The sequence below is a fragment of the Muntiacus reevesi genome, chromosome 1 (assembly GCF_963930625.1).
Source record: "Muntiacus reevesi chromosome 1, mMunRee1.1, whole genome shotgun sequence".
In the NCBI taxonomy this organism is placed as follows: domain Eukaryota; kingdom Metazoa; phylum Chordata; class Mammalia; order Artiodactyla; family Cervidae; genus Muntiacus; species Muntiacus reevesi.
Window position 1 is genome coordinate 15,851,529 of NC_089249.1, and position 17,385 is coordinate 15,868,913.

General features: G+C 43.6%; 1 protein-coding gene across 2 annotated transcripts in view; it reads left to right on the top strand.

Annotated features, from left to right (window-relative positions):
- RFX4 (regulatory factor X4) overlaps positions 1 to 17,385 on the top strand; it is a 155,578-nt gene that overhangs the window by 129,126 nt on the left and 9,067 nt on the right. For both annotated transcript variants that reach the window (XM_065938421.1, XM_065938422.1), the window contains 2 exons: positions 15,114 to 15,276; positions 16,969 to 17,107. In XM_065938421.1, coding sequence (XP_065794493.1) covers positions 15,114 to 15,276; positions 16,969 to 17,107 — 302 coding nt within the window. The remainder of the gene's footprint in view (positions 1 to 15,113; positions 15,277 to 16,968; positions 17,108 to 17,385) is intronic.

Sequence of the window (17,385 nt, forward strand, 5' to 3'; positions counted from 1 at the left end):
CAGGAATGACAGGCAGAGGCAACTTTCTGCTGGATGGGCCTGGGTGAGGGTGGGGCAGGCGAAGAGACCAGCCTGTGGAGTGGAGAGCTTGGTCAGTCTGTGAGAATCGTTCATTATCTTTCCCTTTTTGTTTCTAAAATATTTACTTGGCTGTGTAAGGCCTTAGTTGTGGCATGCGGGACCTTGGTTAAGGTGCACGGACGCTCCCGTCGTGATTTGTGGGCTCAGTAGTTATGGCACCTGGGCTCTCTAGTTGTGGCGAGTGGGCCTAATTGCTCTGCAGCATGTGGGATCTTAGTTCCCTGACCAGGGGTCAAACCTGCCTCCCCGGCAATGCAAAGTGGATTCTTAACCACTGGACCACCAGGGAAGTCCCTCATTATCTTTTCCACCCAAACCTGCTCTTCCATTCTGCCAATTGCCCAAGTACCAAATCTGAGAATCAGCTCTCCTCTCCCTCAACTCCTCCTGGATTAGATAGGGTAGGCTAAGCCACTGTAACAGACCCGAACATGGCTGGAGTTAACACGATGGGAATCTGTTTCACACAGGGTGTCTAGTCAGAAAGGAGGCTGTCTTTAATACAACCATTTGGAAATGCATGTTCCTTCAGTGTGGGGCTCCACCATACCCCAGGGCATTGCTTCTCAAAGTGTGGTCCATAGACCAGTGGTATAAGCATCACCTTGGAACTTTTTGGAAATGCTTGTTATCAGAGCCCATCACAGACCTACTGAATCAGAAAGTCTGGGTGGTGACTTTCCTGGTGGTCCAGTGGCTAAGAGTCCATGCTTCCAATGCAGGGGGCCCAGGTTTGATCCCTGGCCAGGGAACTAGATCCCAAACACCACAATGAAGATCAAAGATCCCAAGTGCTGCAACTAAGACCTGGATCAGCCAAGTAAATAAATAGTTGTTTTTTTTTTTTTAAAGAAACTCTAGGGTGGGGCCCAGCCATTTGCTCAAGAAGCCTCCAGGTGATGGTGAGGCTGACTAGTTTGAGGACCACTGGGCTTGGGCTTTGTTAAGTCTGCAACCAGCTGAGAGAAATGGAAAGTGGATCTGAAGAAGGAAAAACTCACTCACAGAAGTCCTGGCCTGAAGGCGGCACGTGCCACTTCCACTTACATTCTCTCAGGGAGGACTTTGTCACATGGCCTCATGCACCTGCACACAGAGGTGGGGAATGTGGACAGGGAGGCCCCAGGTGGGAGGAGGGACAGATTTGGGGGAGACAGTTGGCATTCGCCTCCACATCTCCTACCGCCAGTTGTTCTAACCCAGATGTTGACCCATCATTCCTTCCAGCCCACTGCTGCCACCAGGTTCAGGCCTTCCCCACCCCTCATGGGCATCCACAGTGACTCTGGAGCTGGGTTCCCTCCAGGTTAGAATCTTGCTCCAGATCCTCATAGCATTGGCTTAGTTACATTGCAGTTCCAATTAAAATACACTGGGAACAAAAGTATGTGTTTGTGAAGATCAAATATGATAAGACTGTCATATTTAGGTAGGTTCTGTCTTTTATCTGTTCATTCAGTCACATGTCCATTTATCTATTCATTTATCCAATAGATACAGTGGGTATTCAACAGATATTTTTGGGGGCTCCAAAATCGCTGCAGATGGTGATTGCAGCCATGAAATTAAAAGACACTTACTCCTTGGAAGGAAAGTTATGACCAACCTAGATAGCATACTAAAAAGCAGAGACAGTACTTTGTCAACAAGGGTCCGTCTAGTCAAGGTTATGGTTTTTCCAGTGGTCATGTATGGATGTGAGAGTTGAACTATAAAGAAAGCTGAGTGCTGAAGAATTGATGCTTTTGAACTGTGGTGTTGGAGAAGACTCTTGAGAGTCCCTTGGACTGCAAGGAAATCCAAACAGTCCATCCTAAAGGAGATCAGTCTTGGGTGTTATTGGAAGGACTGATGTTGAAGCTGAAACTCCAGTATTTTGGCCACCTGATGTGAAGAGCTGACTCATTTGAAAAGACCCTGATGCTGGGAAAGATTGAGGGCGGGAGGAAAAGGGGACGGCAGAGGATGAGATGGTTGGATGGCATCACCAACTCAGTGGACATGAGTTGGGTAAACTCCGGGAGTTGGTGATGGACAGGGAGGCCTGGCGTGCTGCAGTTCATGGGGTCGCAAAGAGTCAGACACGACTGAGCGACTGAACTGAACTGAACTGATCCAATAGATATTTCTCAAGTGGCTTCTGTGAGCTAAACACTTCAGAAGTTGGCGACACAAACAGGTGAACTGTGGTGCCTGCCCCTGGGAGTTTACTGTTAGACGTCAGGGTTCTGATGGGGCGTCCCCTGGTAACTCAGCTAGTAAAGAATTGGCCTGCAATGCAGGGGACCCTGATTCAATTCCTGGGTCGGAAAGCCCCCCTGGAGAAGGGATAGGCTCCCCATTCCAGTATTCTTGGGCTTCCCTGGTGGCTCAGACAGTAAAAAATCCACCTGCAGTGCTGGAGAGAGACCTGCATTGGGATCCCTGGGTTGGGAAGATGCCCCAGAGGAGGGCATGGCAACCCACTCCAGTATTCTTGCCTGGAGAATCCCCATGGACAGAGGAGCCTGGCGGGCTACAGTCCATGGGGTCATAAAGAGCTGGGCAGGACTGAGGAACTAAGTACAGCACAGGGTTCTGAAGAGCAAGACAGTAGTTATAACGGAACGACTGCTGAATTGGAAGCAAGGTAAAGAGTTACGAATCACAAAGCGGGGCCTCCAGCCTGTATGTGAAGGGCCTGGGGAGCCTAATAATGAGAGAAAAGGTATTCCAAGCAAAGGCTTGGAGGCAAGAGACAGCATGTCCTTTTCAGGGAACTTCAAGTATTAATATGCATCCCAGGAGACTTTTGTTTAATTCTTTCCCAAATGTTTCCAGAGCCAGAGCTACTCAGGAAATGAGCAGATACTTAAAGCCTATAAGGGGCCTGCCCTCTTTTCCACATTGCCGGGGACAGAAAACGTGCTAGCCATCCCAGTGGCGCTTCGTCAGGGACAGTTCAGGAGACTGGGTTCTTCAGAGCAGTGATGGAAAGCAGGGTTGTCCATAACTGGCATTAGATGGAGCAATGGTTTCACTTTGGGTCCAGAGCTTGAGACAGTCCTCGTCTTCAGTGGAAATTTAGATGTGAGCATCGCCACATTTATTTACGTATGTGTGTGCTCAGTCATGTCCAACTCTTTGCGACCCTAGGGACTGTAGCCCACCAGGTTCCTCTGTCCACAGGATTTCCCAGGCAAGAATACTGGAGTGGGTTGCCATTTCCTTCTCCAGGGTATCTTACCCACTCAGGGTTTGAACGCACGTCTCTTGTGTCTCTTGCGCCTCCTCCATTGCAGGCGGATTCTTTACAGCTGAGTCACAGGGGAAGCCCTTATTTACGTAGATGCACCTCAAATCACATTTCATTTTCTACTTTGAGGACGAAGAATTTGTCTCCCTCCCACCTCCCTCCCATTTTCCCCTCCACAGTGGGTTGTTGTAGTTCCTGCTTAGAAGGTTCAGAAAGAAAAGTTGTGCAGAAAAGAACAACTTTATCCACTGAAAATAAAAAGGGATGAGAACTCGAGCACTGTTCAAGCTCTGCTGCTGCTCAGGGGTTCTTTGGAGGCTGGAATCAGGGGTCTCCTGCCTCACTCAGGAAGGGCAGTGAGAGCACCTAGAAGCCACTTACCTGAATGATCCTGCCAGTGCACACCCCTCCCCCCCCACCCCCCCCACTGCCTGGCAGACAAGCACATCAGTCAGCCAGTGATAACATCCATACTTCTAAAATCAACAGGGAAATTATGCAAATGGAACAGCTGTGCATTATGAAGCAGAAACAAATTGAGTGGAATCTTTTGGTCAACCTAGCAACAGATCAAACAAGAAGACTCCAAGGCAGTAAGGGGAAGGAGGAGTGTGAAGGAAAGACTTCTAGGATCTCATCATCTTTCTCAGCCAGCTCGCAAGTCTGCCGCTGGCTTTCTTTGTACTAATGTGGAGGCCTCGAGGTATGGCAGGTGTGATAGTCAAAGGCACAGGAATATCATAAATATGTTGAGAGATTTCTGTGCAATGTGTTCAGGCGTCGTAAAAGTAGCTTCTTAGAAACACAAATGTAAAACAGGTTCTCCTCAGATGACTGTAACCTTTGAAGATTTTGGCACATTCCAGCTTTGTTCTCAGATATCTCCAGGGGGCATTAAAAATGTCATCCTGTATAAAACTATCTGTAATATTTTTCTCAAGTACTACTTTTGAAATACTCCATTGCTAAATTGGACTGGACCTTGGCATGCATTGTGGCTCATGGTCTTGGAAGAACCACAGGCATAATTTCCTAACAACATGTATGTTTTTATAGATACTATAATATAAAGCACGAGTTGTCCATGGTATACACCTGGATATTAGGAAATCTGTTACAGTAGGCTTAAATTTAGGAATTTGTGTATTTTTTGAACAATATTGTACATTGGAAAGCAATTATTAGAAATCTTTTAAAATGCATTTGTCATGTTTTTTTTTAAACTCAGCATATGGTTTTCATGCTCAGTTAATTTTTATTTCTATCTTTAAATTATTGCTTGATTTATATACTATTACTTTCCAAAAAGTGGTTAACAATTTAAAAAAAAGCAAAACCATTTTGTTTTTAAAAGGACCCAAACCAGGAAGCAAGAAGTAGTAAAAAAAAAATTAAACAAAACAACTCTTGGCTGAAATAGCTTATTAACATCTTAAATGAAATTTTGTGTGATTCAGTGACTCTGTTGGACTTCCAGCACTCTGAATATCATTGCTCAGATGAGGTACATATTATCAAGTTCAGCTCCTTGCGTGTTAGAGCCAGTCAGGTGTTTGCAGGTCTTCCACAAAGCAGCATCTCATGGTTGATGGACACTTCCTCCTTTTCTCAGTTGTGAAAAAGAGAACAGTATTATGTCTGCTTGGTGAGCACAAAGAGAACATTAATTCATTGCACATAACCTTTGGGGGATCCTTTGATACAAGGAATACAAAGTAGTGTGAGAATGAGCTATGACTCACTAGGAAAGCCACATCCCATCTATATGTGTATGTAGTGGTCTGTCCATCCCTATACGGATTTCTAAATATGCTTTTTAGAAAGATTTATTTATGTATGTATTTCTGGCTGTACTGGGTTTTCATTGCTGTGCCCCGGCCTTCTCTAGTTGCGGCAAGCAGGGACTGCTCCTCCTCGCAGTGCACAGGCTTCTCATTGTGGTGGCTTCTCTTGTTGCAGCTCGTGGACTCTACAGAGCACAGGCTCAGTAGTTACGGCACACAGGCTTAGGTGCTCCGTGGCGTGTGGACCAGAGATGGTCCTGTGACGGACCTCCTGGGCCAGAGATGGAACCTGTGTCCCCTGCACTGGCAGGTGGATGCCCAACCACTAGACCACCAGAGAAGCCCTAAATATGTTTTAAGATGGTATTTATTCATTGTTTCTAAAAGTCAGAGGAAAAAGGAAAGGCATATCAGGCACCTTGAATTGCACCTGATGCACGGCCAGTTTTGACTGGGTATGTCAGAGTCTATGGCAATGCCTTGAGAGACTGCATAAAGGGTTCCATTTTAACAGATTTCCACAAGGCAGAATCAAGCCCATTTATCCTTTTTTTCCCTCCTGATGTTGGTGGCATGCCAGCTCCCTCATGACCCAGCAAGGTTCAGAAACCTTAACTTACTTTAAGGAAAACTGGCACGTCTCCTCCTGAGGAGCATGGCAGGTGGTTCCAAACTGAGCAGCCCACTTAACATGACACTGGGCTGCAATTCTTGAATGTTTTTAAAAGCAAAATGTTAAGATCCCACTCTCTCCAGGTCAGGCCACCAAAGGATTCTAAGAGCTCGTTTATGATGTCATTTTAAGTATGCCCTCTTTCAGCAATGACAATAAAAGTTAACTATTAAACTCATGTTTTCAACTTCCCATCATGGGTTCCCTACAACACAAAACCAGCAAATTAAATCACTGAGATGCTAGGATGCCTAAAGAAGTAGAGGCAAATTCCTCATAAATAGCCCTAACTGTAGAACATCTGGCCTGCCCAGCTGCATTTTCTCTGCATCCGTTGAGGATGTAACAAAGATAACTGGCCCCTAGTCTTTCCAAATAACAAAAGCTCAGTAATATATTCTGAGAGAAGCCAAAGTGAGTGAGAGCTGGTGGTCACCGCAGCCCCGCCACAGAGCCGCATGACTCACTCACAGAACTCAGAACGGTCCCTGCCAGTGAATTCCTCCTCTTCCATCCCTGTTGTTTCCTTTTCTCTAAAGCAACAGGATTAGGAAACAGAAGCTGGCATTGAAAATAGATTGTTTAATCTGCCCCTGACTTCATACCACCGAGGTCTTGGCTTCATGTTGGGATCTTTAGATTTGTTCATTCATTCATTTGGTCATTCACTCAGTCACAAGTAATTCCGTGTCTAATCTGTGCCATGTCCTAGGGTACAAAAGTGAAGGAAAAAAAAAAAACAGGTGCAGTTGCTGTCCTCATGATACTTATATTCTAGTGGGTAAGAGAGTCAATATGGAAGTTAAGCAGCAGGTAACTATATAATTTCAAACAGTCGTAAGTGCTATGGGGGCATCATCTTAGTTGGGTGGTCAGAGGAGGCCTCTCTGAAGATGTGACATTTGTCTGAGACCTGAAGTATCACAAGGGGCTAGCCACATAAAGACTGGGGAGAAGAAAAGATCACTTTAGGTAGTGGAGAACAGCACGTGTACCGGTTTGAGGCACAAAAGCGCCTGGCATAATGAGGACTGACTGATGGGTATAAATGAGGGGGAGGGTGCAGGATAGGAAGCTGCAGAGATGCAGAGGGGCCAGGTCATGAACCAACTTATCTCTCTGGGAGCTGATTCATTTGCTGCCCCTGATCAGTTTTGTCAGTCTCATTTAGGCCATGGAACTATTGGTAATGTGTAATTCAAACAGATGAGCTTTTCAACTTAGAAAATATTCTCCTTAAGCACAACTACCTTTAGGATAGATGGATGATAGCCAGTGGGGGTGGAGCTAGATGTAAAATCTTTCTCTTCTCAGTTTTGAATGTTATGGGAAATGTTTGTTTAGTATCAAATACTCTCAAGCAATCCTGTCCAAATAGAACTTTCTGTGATGATGGGAACTCTTTTTATTTTAACCTGAGCTTTCCAAAACAGTAGACGCCGGTTATTTGGGGCCACTGAGTAACTGAATGCAGTCAGCGCAATGAAGGAACTGAATTTTTAACTGTATTTAATTTTAGTGAATTTAAATTCATACTGGCTATTGTATAGGGCAGGCAACTCTAGAATCTAGATGTACTTCTAGGAGCTTATTTCTCAGGAGGGTACTAAGAAAGGCTTTAAAAGTGAAAAGTCAAAGTGAAGTTGCTTAGTAGTGTCCGACTCTTTGCCACCCCATGGACTGTAGCCTACCAGGCTCCTCCATCCATGGGATTTTCCAGGCAAGAGTACTGGACTGGGTTGCCATTTCCTTCTCCAGGAGATCTTCCTGACCCAGGGATTGAACCCAGGTCTCCCGCATTGTAGGCAGATGCTTTACCATCTGAGCCACCAGGGAAGCCTCAAGAAAGGCTTAGGTTGGCCCAAAACCTGAGCAACATCTATGATGGTTCATAGAATCCTTGTGGGGAAAAGGTTCATATGATTTAGTCTAAGACCTGAAGGGAGGGTATGACCAGATAGACTAGGAAGCAGTTTAAATGTTCACAAGTCTTTACCGGAGTCACAGCTTGTGATCTGTAATGGCCCCGAACATGTAAAACGCATGATAGGAGGTAGTGTTTCCTAGAGGCTTGCTGCTCAAAGTGTGTTCCGTGGACCAAGAGCATTGTCATCATTTCAGTTCAGTTGCTCAGTCATGTCCGACTCTGCAACCCCATGGACTGCAGCACATCAGGCTTCCCTGTCCATCACCAACTCCTGGAGCTTGCTCAAACTCATGTTCATCGAGTTGGTGATGCCATTCAACCTTCTCATCCTCTGTCATCCCCCCTTCTCCTCCTGCCTTCAATCTTTCCCCAGCATCAGGGTCTTTTCCAGTGAGTCAAAAATATTGGAGTTTCAGCTTTAGCATCAGTCCTTCCAATGAATATTCAGGACTGATTTCCTTTAGGACTGACTGATTTGATCTCCTTGCAGTCCAAGGGATCACTTAGATGCTTGTCATCAGTTAGAAGCTTGTTATATATGCAGAATCGATGGCTCAACTCCCAGTCTCCCAACCAAATCAGATTTGCATTTTAACAAGATCTCCAGTGATCCAAATGCACATGCAAGTGTGAGAAGCAATTGTTACTTTTGGGATCAGATCCCCCTCTGCCACTCACCTGACCAAGTTTTGGGCCTCAACTTTCTCACCTGAAAAAGGCGGTAATACTGCTTTCTTCAAAAGGTTGTTGTGATGATTCAGTGAGTCAATATATAAAAAGAAACTAATGTGAGGCCTGGTCTATGTTGGATGATCATTCATTCATTCATTAACAAATTCATTATTGATTTCCTATTTTCTTCTAAGCATTCTCCCTGTCCTGAGGCACCCCCTTTTTAAAGCAACCCCTTTCAAGAAAAAAAAAAAAACATATATAAAAAACTCAGGGAAGAAGAGTGTTTTATTGAGGATGGGAAGGAAGGAAAGCATTCCTCTCCAGTAGTCACAATATTATCACATGGACAACAACTATCATTACAGCATTCTCAAATCCTATAGGATCTTTAGAGGATTCTCAAAGATCAAGGACGTTCATCACTATTCTCAGACTTTTAGAGGTGGTGGACCGGGGAGGGGAGAAGAAGAGAAAGATGCGGAAATTAGACAAACAGGGAAGGTTCGTTATTGTTTTACCAACAAATAAAAAGCATTAGAGCTGTCTTAGAAATGAGACCCAAACTGTTAACTGCGCAGATTTTCTTTTATTAGTTTCCTTAGGAAGCAGCAGCAATTCTCACTGGAGGTCCCACCAGTAGGAAAGGGAATGCAAGGGGTGTTCTTTTCTGCTCCCTAGGCAGAGAGGGTTTCTCACCCAAGCCAGTAGGTGTTAATCTGCTTAAGCCTGCCTGAGTGGATCTGTTAGCTTGCTGGCACATGGCCATTTAGGGGTTTTGTTTCCCAGACCACAGGAGCCCATTTTTCCAAGAGTTCCACTAGCTTTTTGTTTGATAACGTCTATTTCTAGCAGCATTTACTCCTTCAACAACAAATTCAATGGAACAAAAATTTACTGAACACCTACTATTTGGCAGACCCTCTGTTGGGGATACAGAGATGAATAAGGAGCAGTTGCCATGCTCCAGAAACTCACACAAAAGTAACTTCTGCATTCTCTCAGGTGATGGCTATTCTCACTGCGTCTTCCTACTGCTTGAGGGTGGGTGGGGGCAGAAAATCCTTTGGCGTCCTTGGTTGCCCCTCTTAAATACCCACTGACCTCGCTGTGCTCTCCTGAGGGCCCCGGGGCTTGAAGGGTTAATTATTTGCTTGCTGTGACTGGTTCATTGTTTGCCCAAACTTCTCAACCCCTCCAATTCCATTTCTAATTGTGAAATTTGCTTAATATATCTTAATAATGCTTTTCTTTTCACAGAGGCAATATACATTCTTTATAGAAAAATACAGATAAACCAAAAGAAGATAGAATATTAAAACCGTTCTCAGCAATAACCTGTTTTTAATAAAAAGGGTACTTAAAATTATAAGTTATATAATTTTTTATGAAGTTCAAAATATAGAGGAGAGCAGTCACCCATAATCCAATCATCTGAGACACAGGCATTTTGTTTTCATTTTTTTCCTTCCAGTCTTCTTGCATTTATTATAAATGACAGCTAGCATACAGCCTGCTAAAGTCATTATCTTTGTGGGGGGAAATATGGTATGGATGTCTAAACGAGAAAGGGGTACTTTTAGCTGTACTGGTGGATAAGGATTTTGTGATTTTGCAGAAAGACATAAGTTTAGAAGTTTACCCACTGTTAGTTAAGTCACTGTTGCTATTCAAACATTTCATCCCTAATGACAGAATCTGACCCAAGAAACTTATCTTCTTTGGAATCTGAAATGGGAAATAAAGAAATGTTTACTTTAATAAAGTCTGACTTCCCCAGTGGTCCAGTAGTGAAGACACCATGCTCCCAATGCAGGGAACCAGATCAGGGAATTAAGATCCCACAGATGGCATGAAGCGGCCAAAAAAAAAAAAAAGAAGTCTGATAGAAGAATACCTGAGTTCATAAGAGTGCTTGAATAACATTAAAAGCCTACCACGTGCCAGGCTCTTTGACATATATTATCTCAGTTAATTCTCATTACAGTCATATAAGATAGGTGTATCTATTCCTAATTTACAGATGATGAAATAAAGGGATATAAAATTTAAGAGGCTAGCTCAAGATCTGACAACCAGTGCGTGGCAGAACTAGGACCTGGAGCAAAGAGACATTATGGTAGAATTCCACTTTTAAATGAAAACCTTTCCTTTATCTTCCCAGAAGAATTTCAAGATAAAAATGGTCTGCTGCAGAAAGTACAAGATTGGAGGACCAAACCTTTCTCTTTTCAGTTCAGTTCAGTTCAGTCGCTCAGTCATGTCTGACTCTTTGCGGCCCCATGAACCATAGCACGCCAGGCCTCCCTGTCCATCACCAGCTCCCAGAGTTTACCCAAACTCATGTCATTGAGTCGGTGATGCCATCTAACCATCTCATCCCCTGTTGTCCCCTTCTCCTCCTGCCCTCTTTCCCATCAGGTTCTTTTCAAATGAGACAGCTCTTTGCATCAGGTGGCCAAAATACTGGAGTTTCAGCTTTAACATCAGTCCTTCCAGTGAACACCCAGGACCGATTTCCCTTAGGATGGACTGGTTGGATCTCCTTGCAGTCCAAGGGACTCTCAAGGGTCGTCTCCAACACCACAGTTCTAAAGCATCAATTCTTCTGTGCTCAGCTTTCTTTATAGTCCAACTCTCACATCCATATGTGACCACTGGAAAAACCATAGCCTTGACTAGACGGACCTTTGTTGGCAAAGTAATGTCTCTGCTTTTTAATATGCTGTCTAGGTTGGTCATAACTTTCCTTCCAAGGAGTAAGCATCTTTTAATTCCATGGCTGCAATCACCATCTGCAGTGATTTACTTCGCCTTAAAAATGACCTCTGTTTAACAAGTTCTTTAGTCTTCCATGTGCCTAAAAGGAGGTGTCTAATCCTATTCCCAGTACCTTTCAAAATCGGTTTAATCATTTCTATTGTATCAACATTCTAACACTTATCAGAAATTAAGTTGATGAATTTATTATCACTATTAGTGATTTCTTAAATTACCCTTTTTTATTCTCACCATCTCATAAAGTTCCTAAGCCTCTTGAAGGTTTTAAATTTTGTCAGGTTCTTTCCCCAATCCCTAGCACTTTCAAGGTATCCAATTAAAAAGCAAATTAATGGAATTAATAGTATGTTTGGACTAGGTCAACATTAAGGTCACTGTCTAATAATCTTCAAAAAGACTTGGGTAGGTGGAGCCCAATAATCTCCTTACGTTTGTTTAAAGCAATTTGTTGGATCCTTAACACCTGTTGAGTTTAGTGTTGAGAAGTTATTTGGAGAGCCCATTGAAGCTACATCGCCCGAGCTTTTTTTGTCCTCTCTCCGCTCTTCGATCTTTTTTTCTTCTTGTTTTCCCTTTTTCTTTTTAAAAAATTTGTTTATTTTAATTGAAGGCTAATTACTTTACAGTATTGTAGTGGTTTTTGCCATACAGTGACATGAATCAGCCATGGGTGTACATGTGTCCCCCATCCTGAACCCCCCTCCCACCTCCCTCCCTATCTCATCCCTCAGGGTTGTCCCAGTATACTAGCTTTGAGTGCCCTGTTTCGTGTATCAAATTTGGACTGGTGATCTATTTCACATATGGTAATATACATGTTTCAGTGCTATTCTCTCAAATCATCCCACCCTCACCTTCTCTCACAGAGTCCAAAAGTCTGTTCTTTATATCTGTGTCTCTTTTGCTATCCCACATATAGGGTCATCGTTACCATCTTTCTAAATTCCATATATATGCATTAATATACTGTATTGGTGTTTTTCTTTCTGACTTACTTTACTCTGTATAATAGGCTCCAGTTTCATCCACCTCATTAGAACTGATTCAAATGCATTCTTTTTAATAGCTGAGTAATAGTCCATTGTGTGTATGTACCACAACTTTCTTATCCATTCATCTGCTGGTGGACATCTAGGTTGCTCCCACATACTAGCTATTGTAAACAGTGCTGTGATAAACACTGGAGTACGTGTGTCTCTTTCAATTCTGGTTTCCTCAGTTTGTATGCCCAGCAGCTGGATTGCTGGGTCATATGGCAGTTCTATTTCCATTTTTTTAAGGAATCTCCACACTGTTCTCCGTAGTGGCTGTACTAGTTTGCATTCCCACCAACAGTGTAAGAGGGTTCCCTTTTCTCTGCACCCTCTCCAGCATTTATTGTTTGTAGACATATTGATAGCAGCCATTCTGATCAGCATGAGATGGTACCTCATTGTGGTTTTGATTTGAATTTCTCTGATAATGAGTGATGTTGAGCATCTTTTCACATGTTTGTTAGCCATCTGTTATTTCTTCTTTGGAGAGATGTCTGCTTAGTTCTTTGGCCCATTTTTTTATTTTTCTGGTGTTTAGCTGCATGAGCTGCTTGTATATTTTTTAGATCAATTCTTTGTCAGTTGTTTTGTTTGTTATTATTTTCTCCCATTCTGAAGGCTGTCTTTTCACCTTAAAGTCTGCTTTATTGTACAAAAACTTTTAAGTTTAATTAGGTCCCATTTGTTTATTTTTGCTTTTATTTCCAATATTCTGGGAGGTGGGTCATACAGGATCCTGCTGTGATTTATGTCAGAGAGTGTTTTGCCTATGTATTCCTCTAGGGGTTTTATAGTTTCTGGTCTTACATTTAGATCTTTAATCCATTTTGAGTTTATTTTTGTGTATGGTGTTAGAAAATGTTCTAGTTTCATTCTTTTACAGATGGTTGACCAGTTTTCCCAGCACCACTTGTTAAAGAGATTGTCTTTTCTCCATTGTATATTCTTGCCTCCTTTGTCAAAGATAAGGTGTCCATAGGTGCGTGGATTTATCTCTGGGCTTCCTGTTTTGTTCCATTGATCTATGTTTCTGTCTTTGTGCCAGTACCATGCTGTCTTGATGACTGTAGCTTTGTAATATAGTCTGAAGTCAGGCAGGTTGATTCCTCCAGTTCCATTCTTCTTTCTCAAGAGTGCTTTGGCTATTCAAGGTTTTTTGTATTTCCATACAAATTGTGAAATTATTTGTTCTAGTTCTGTGAAAAATACCATTGGTAGCTTGATAGGGAGTGCATTGAATCTATAGATTGCTTTGGGTAGTATACTCATTTTCACTGTATTGATTCTTCCAATCCATGAATATGGTATATTTCTCCATCTATTTGTGTCATCTTTGATTTCTTTCATCAGTATTTTATAGTTTTTGATATATAGGTCTTTTGTTTCTTTAGGCAGATTTATTCCTAAGTATTTTATTCTTTTTGTCACAATGGTGAATGGAATTGTTTCCTTAATTTCTCTTTCTTTCTTCTCATTGTTACTGTATAGGAATGCAAGGGATTTTGGTGTATTAATTTTATATCCTGCAACTTTACTATAGTCATTGACTAGCTTTAGTAATTTTCTGGTGGTGTCTTTAGGGTTTTCTATGTAGAGGACCATGTCATCTGCAAACAGTGAGAGTTTTACTTCTTCTTTTCCAATCTGGATTCCTTTTATTTCTTTTTCTTCTCTGATAGCTATAGCTAGAACTTCCAAAACTATGTTGAATAGTAGTGGTGAGAGTGGGCACCCTTATCTTGTTCCTGACATTAGGGGAAATGCTTTCAATTTTTCACCATTGAGGGTAATGTTTGCTGTGGGTTTATCATATATGGCTTTTATTACATTGAGGTACATTCCTTCTATGCCTGCTTTCTGGAAGATTTTTTATCATAAGTGGATGTTGAATTTTGTCAAAGTCTTTCTCTGCATCTATTGAGATAATCATATGGTTTTTATCTTTCAATTTGTTAATGTGGAAGAAATAGAAAATCTTAACAGACCCATCACAAGTATGGAAATCTAAACTGTAATAAAAAATCTTCCAACAAACAAAAGCCCAGGACCAGATGGCTTCACAGGTTTCACAATTTTTCTACCAAAATTTAGAGAAGAGCTAGCACCTATTCTACTCAAAGTCTTCCAGGAAATTGCAGAGGAAGGTAAACTGCCAAACTCATTCCATGAGGCCACCATCACCCTAATACCAAAATCAGACAAAGATGACACAAAAAAAGAAAACTACAGGCCAATATCACTGATGAACATAGACGCAAAAATTTTCAACAAAATTCTAGCAAACAGAATCCAACAACATATTAAAAAGATCATATATCATGACCAAGTGGGCTTTATCCCAGGGATGCAAGGATTCTCCTTTTTCTTCTTTTAAAATTTTCATTGAAAACCCTTTGGCCACCAGTCTCTGTACTAAGCACCGGGGACCCATTGGTGGGCAATATAGGCAAGGCCCCTACTCTCATGTAGCTGACAGTCTGGTGGGGAGGGAGATCAGACACTAATTCAATCATACTCATGAATGGCTGTAAGGTTACAAATAGTAGTAGGCATAATCATGCTGTATGGGACCTGACTTAATGGGATCTGGGTTTAGGAGACAGCTTCTTCATATTAAAATATGAAGAATGAGTGGGTACTTAGGGAAGACTGAGGGTTCCAGGCAGTGGAAATGACTGTGCAAAGGCCTTGTGGTGCTGGGAATTGTGGTACTCTGGAAAAATGAAAGAAATCTATGGTGGCTGGATCAGAGGTACAAAAGCAGGGAGTGAGGGATGCTTCTGGTGAGGTCAGCAAGAACCATGACACAGGATGTGTAAAGATTCTGGCTTTCAGCTAGAAAGCAGTGGGAAACTACTAGCATGCTAGGGAAAAACGGGGGGAGTGAGAACTGCTGGTAATGATGCATCTTCGCTTATCTCTGCAGGAGCGATGCAGTCGTACACATGGTCTCTAACGTACACGGTGACAACAGCGGCAGGGTCCCCGGCTGAAAACTCTCAACAGCTGCCCTGTATGCGGAGCACGCACGTGCCTTCCTCTTCGGTCACACACAGGATACCAGTTTATCCCCACAGAGAGGAGCACGGGTAGGCAGCTTTCCTGGGATGTCGTCTTACTTTTGCTCTGAAAGGGCAGGGTTTACTCAGCAGTGGTTTCCGCAGAGGACAAGAAGGACTTGCCCTTTTTTGTGGTCTGCCCACACCTCGTACGACTATCTCACGCAGTCCCCTCAACAACCAGATGAGGTGGGCAGGTGACCCACTTGACAGATGAAGAAACTAAGGCTGGACTAAGTTCACTTCCTCAGGCCACATGGCTGCTAAGGGTGGGGCTGATTGAGATTCTGTCTGCCTCCTTTAGGAAGGAAAATGGAAAAGTCCCTTTCACCAGCTCCCCTGGGTGGCTACTTAAAAGGCGTATAACATACAGCTTCATGGTGGGTCCAAGTCTCCATCAGCAGGGTCTTCCCCACCCAAGGTTGGGGGTCCCCGGAGGGCAGCGCTTACTCATGGGGTTCAACTCCAAGTGGGTCCCAAAGGTGATTTGGACCCTGAATAAAGAAATCGTTTGTTTTGCCCATGTTTTCCCCCAAATCTGTAGTAGTGTTACTGGGATGAATAAGTTACAAATCCCCTTAAAAGGGTAACCTGAATTGTAGCAGCTTTTTGCCATTTTGCATTGTCTTTATGAAAAGACCTTCCTCCTCCAGAGTCTACTGTGCACTGATCTGAGAAACACTGATGATGTTATAAAGGGCCCTCCTTCTCAAGAAGGTGAGACCCGGCTCTGAGGGCACCGTGAGCCTCACAAACCAGGTTCCAACAGACCAGCTGTGGGAGACACAGGAGGGGAGGGAGGAGGACCACTCAGGTCCCTTCCACACAGTAACTGAGACCTGACTGTGGGCATACTTGGAGTTAATTCCAAAGGCTCAGGTGCCCCTGCGGTCAGTGGGACAGCCATTATTGTCTCAGGGGACCCCTGAGAGTATTTCCCCCACACATTCAAAATCGGCTTAGCATTGTTTCAGAGAGCTTTCAATTCTGCAGAAATGACAGAATATAGACACTCACGTGGTCATACACCAGCATCTTTGATGTAAAGATGTTATTAAAAATAGTGGTAACAGTATTCTATGTTTCCAAAACAGTGTCCTATGTTTATAAAGTGTCTGCACATATACAACTCTCAGAGAAGCCAGGTGCATTTTTTACAGATGTGAGAAACAAGGATGCAAGTAGCCCAGGGCCCTACAGCTAGGGAGCTGGTGGAGCCAGGCTTAGAACCGGAGGCTGACTCCTGGCTGGGCTGGCCATGGTGTTTTCCCCAGGAGAGAGCACAGAGAAACACACTTCATCCTTCCCCAAGATGGAGAAGCAGAGGCCTGAGCAAAACAAAAACATAAGTCCCGAAGTAATTTCTTTTTTTCCTATTTGACTTCAGGCTATAATGTGGGGCTTTTTACCACAACAGGAGACGAGGTCTCCATCACTAATGATGTTTTGCTCAGGGCTGGTTTTCATTCCCTGCGCACTCGCTGGGCGGTGAGGGAGGTATGCTGAGGCGAAAAGGAAGAGCCACCTGGGGGTTTGACACTATCATAACAAAGCCACAGAGCGGAGACGGTAGAAAACAAAAAGAAAAACAAAAATGAAAAACAGAAAGAAAGAAAAGGAAGGAAGAGGAAAAGGAGTAGATGAGGTTTTTTTTAAAGGTGTCAAACTGCTTTGTTCTCCCTGCCATTACTCACAATATTCCACGCGCCTCCTGCGTTTTAGATACACGGGCAGCTATAACTATGGGAGCTATGGCAACCAGCATCCTGCCCCGATGCAGAGCCAGTACCCAGCGCTCCCACATGACACGGCCATCTCAGGACCGCTGCACTACCCCCCGTACCACAGGAGCTCCGCGCAGGTGAGTCGGGGGTTCTGCCTGCCTTGCCCAGGCCTTGGTGAGCTTGGCGCCAGGTCTAGTCAACACAGTTAACAAGCACCTTCTGCATGTTGTGCGTGCAACCTCTGTGCCTCCAAGGGAAGGCTGGTCTTTTCCTCATGCCACTTCGTCCCTCCCATGGCTGCCCACAGTGGGTGCTCAGTCAGCGTAACCCCGACTTCTTTCACGGACATGGGTACCGACCGCGTGCCTCTAGTTCTGTCCTCCCTGTGACCTCTCTCCTGGGAGCCAGTCAGCAA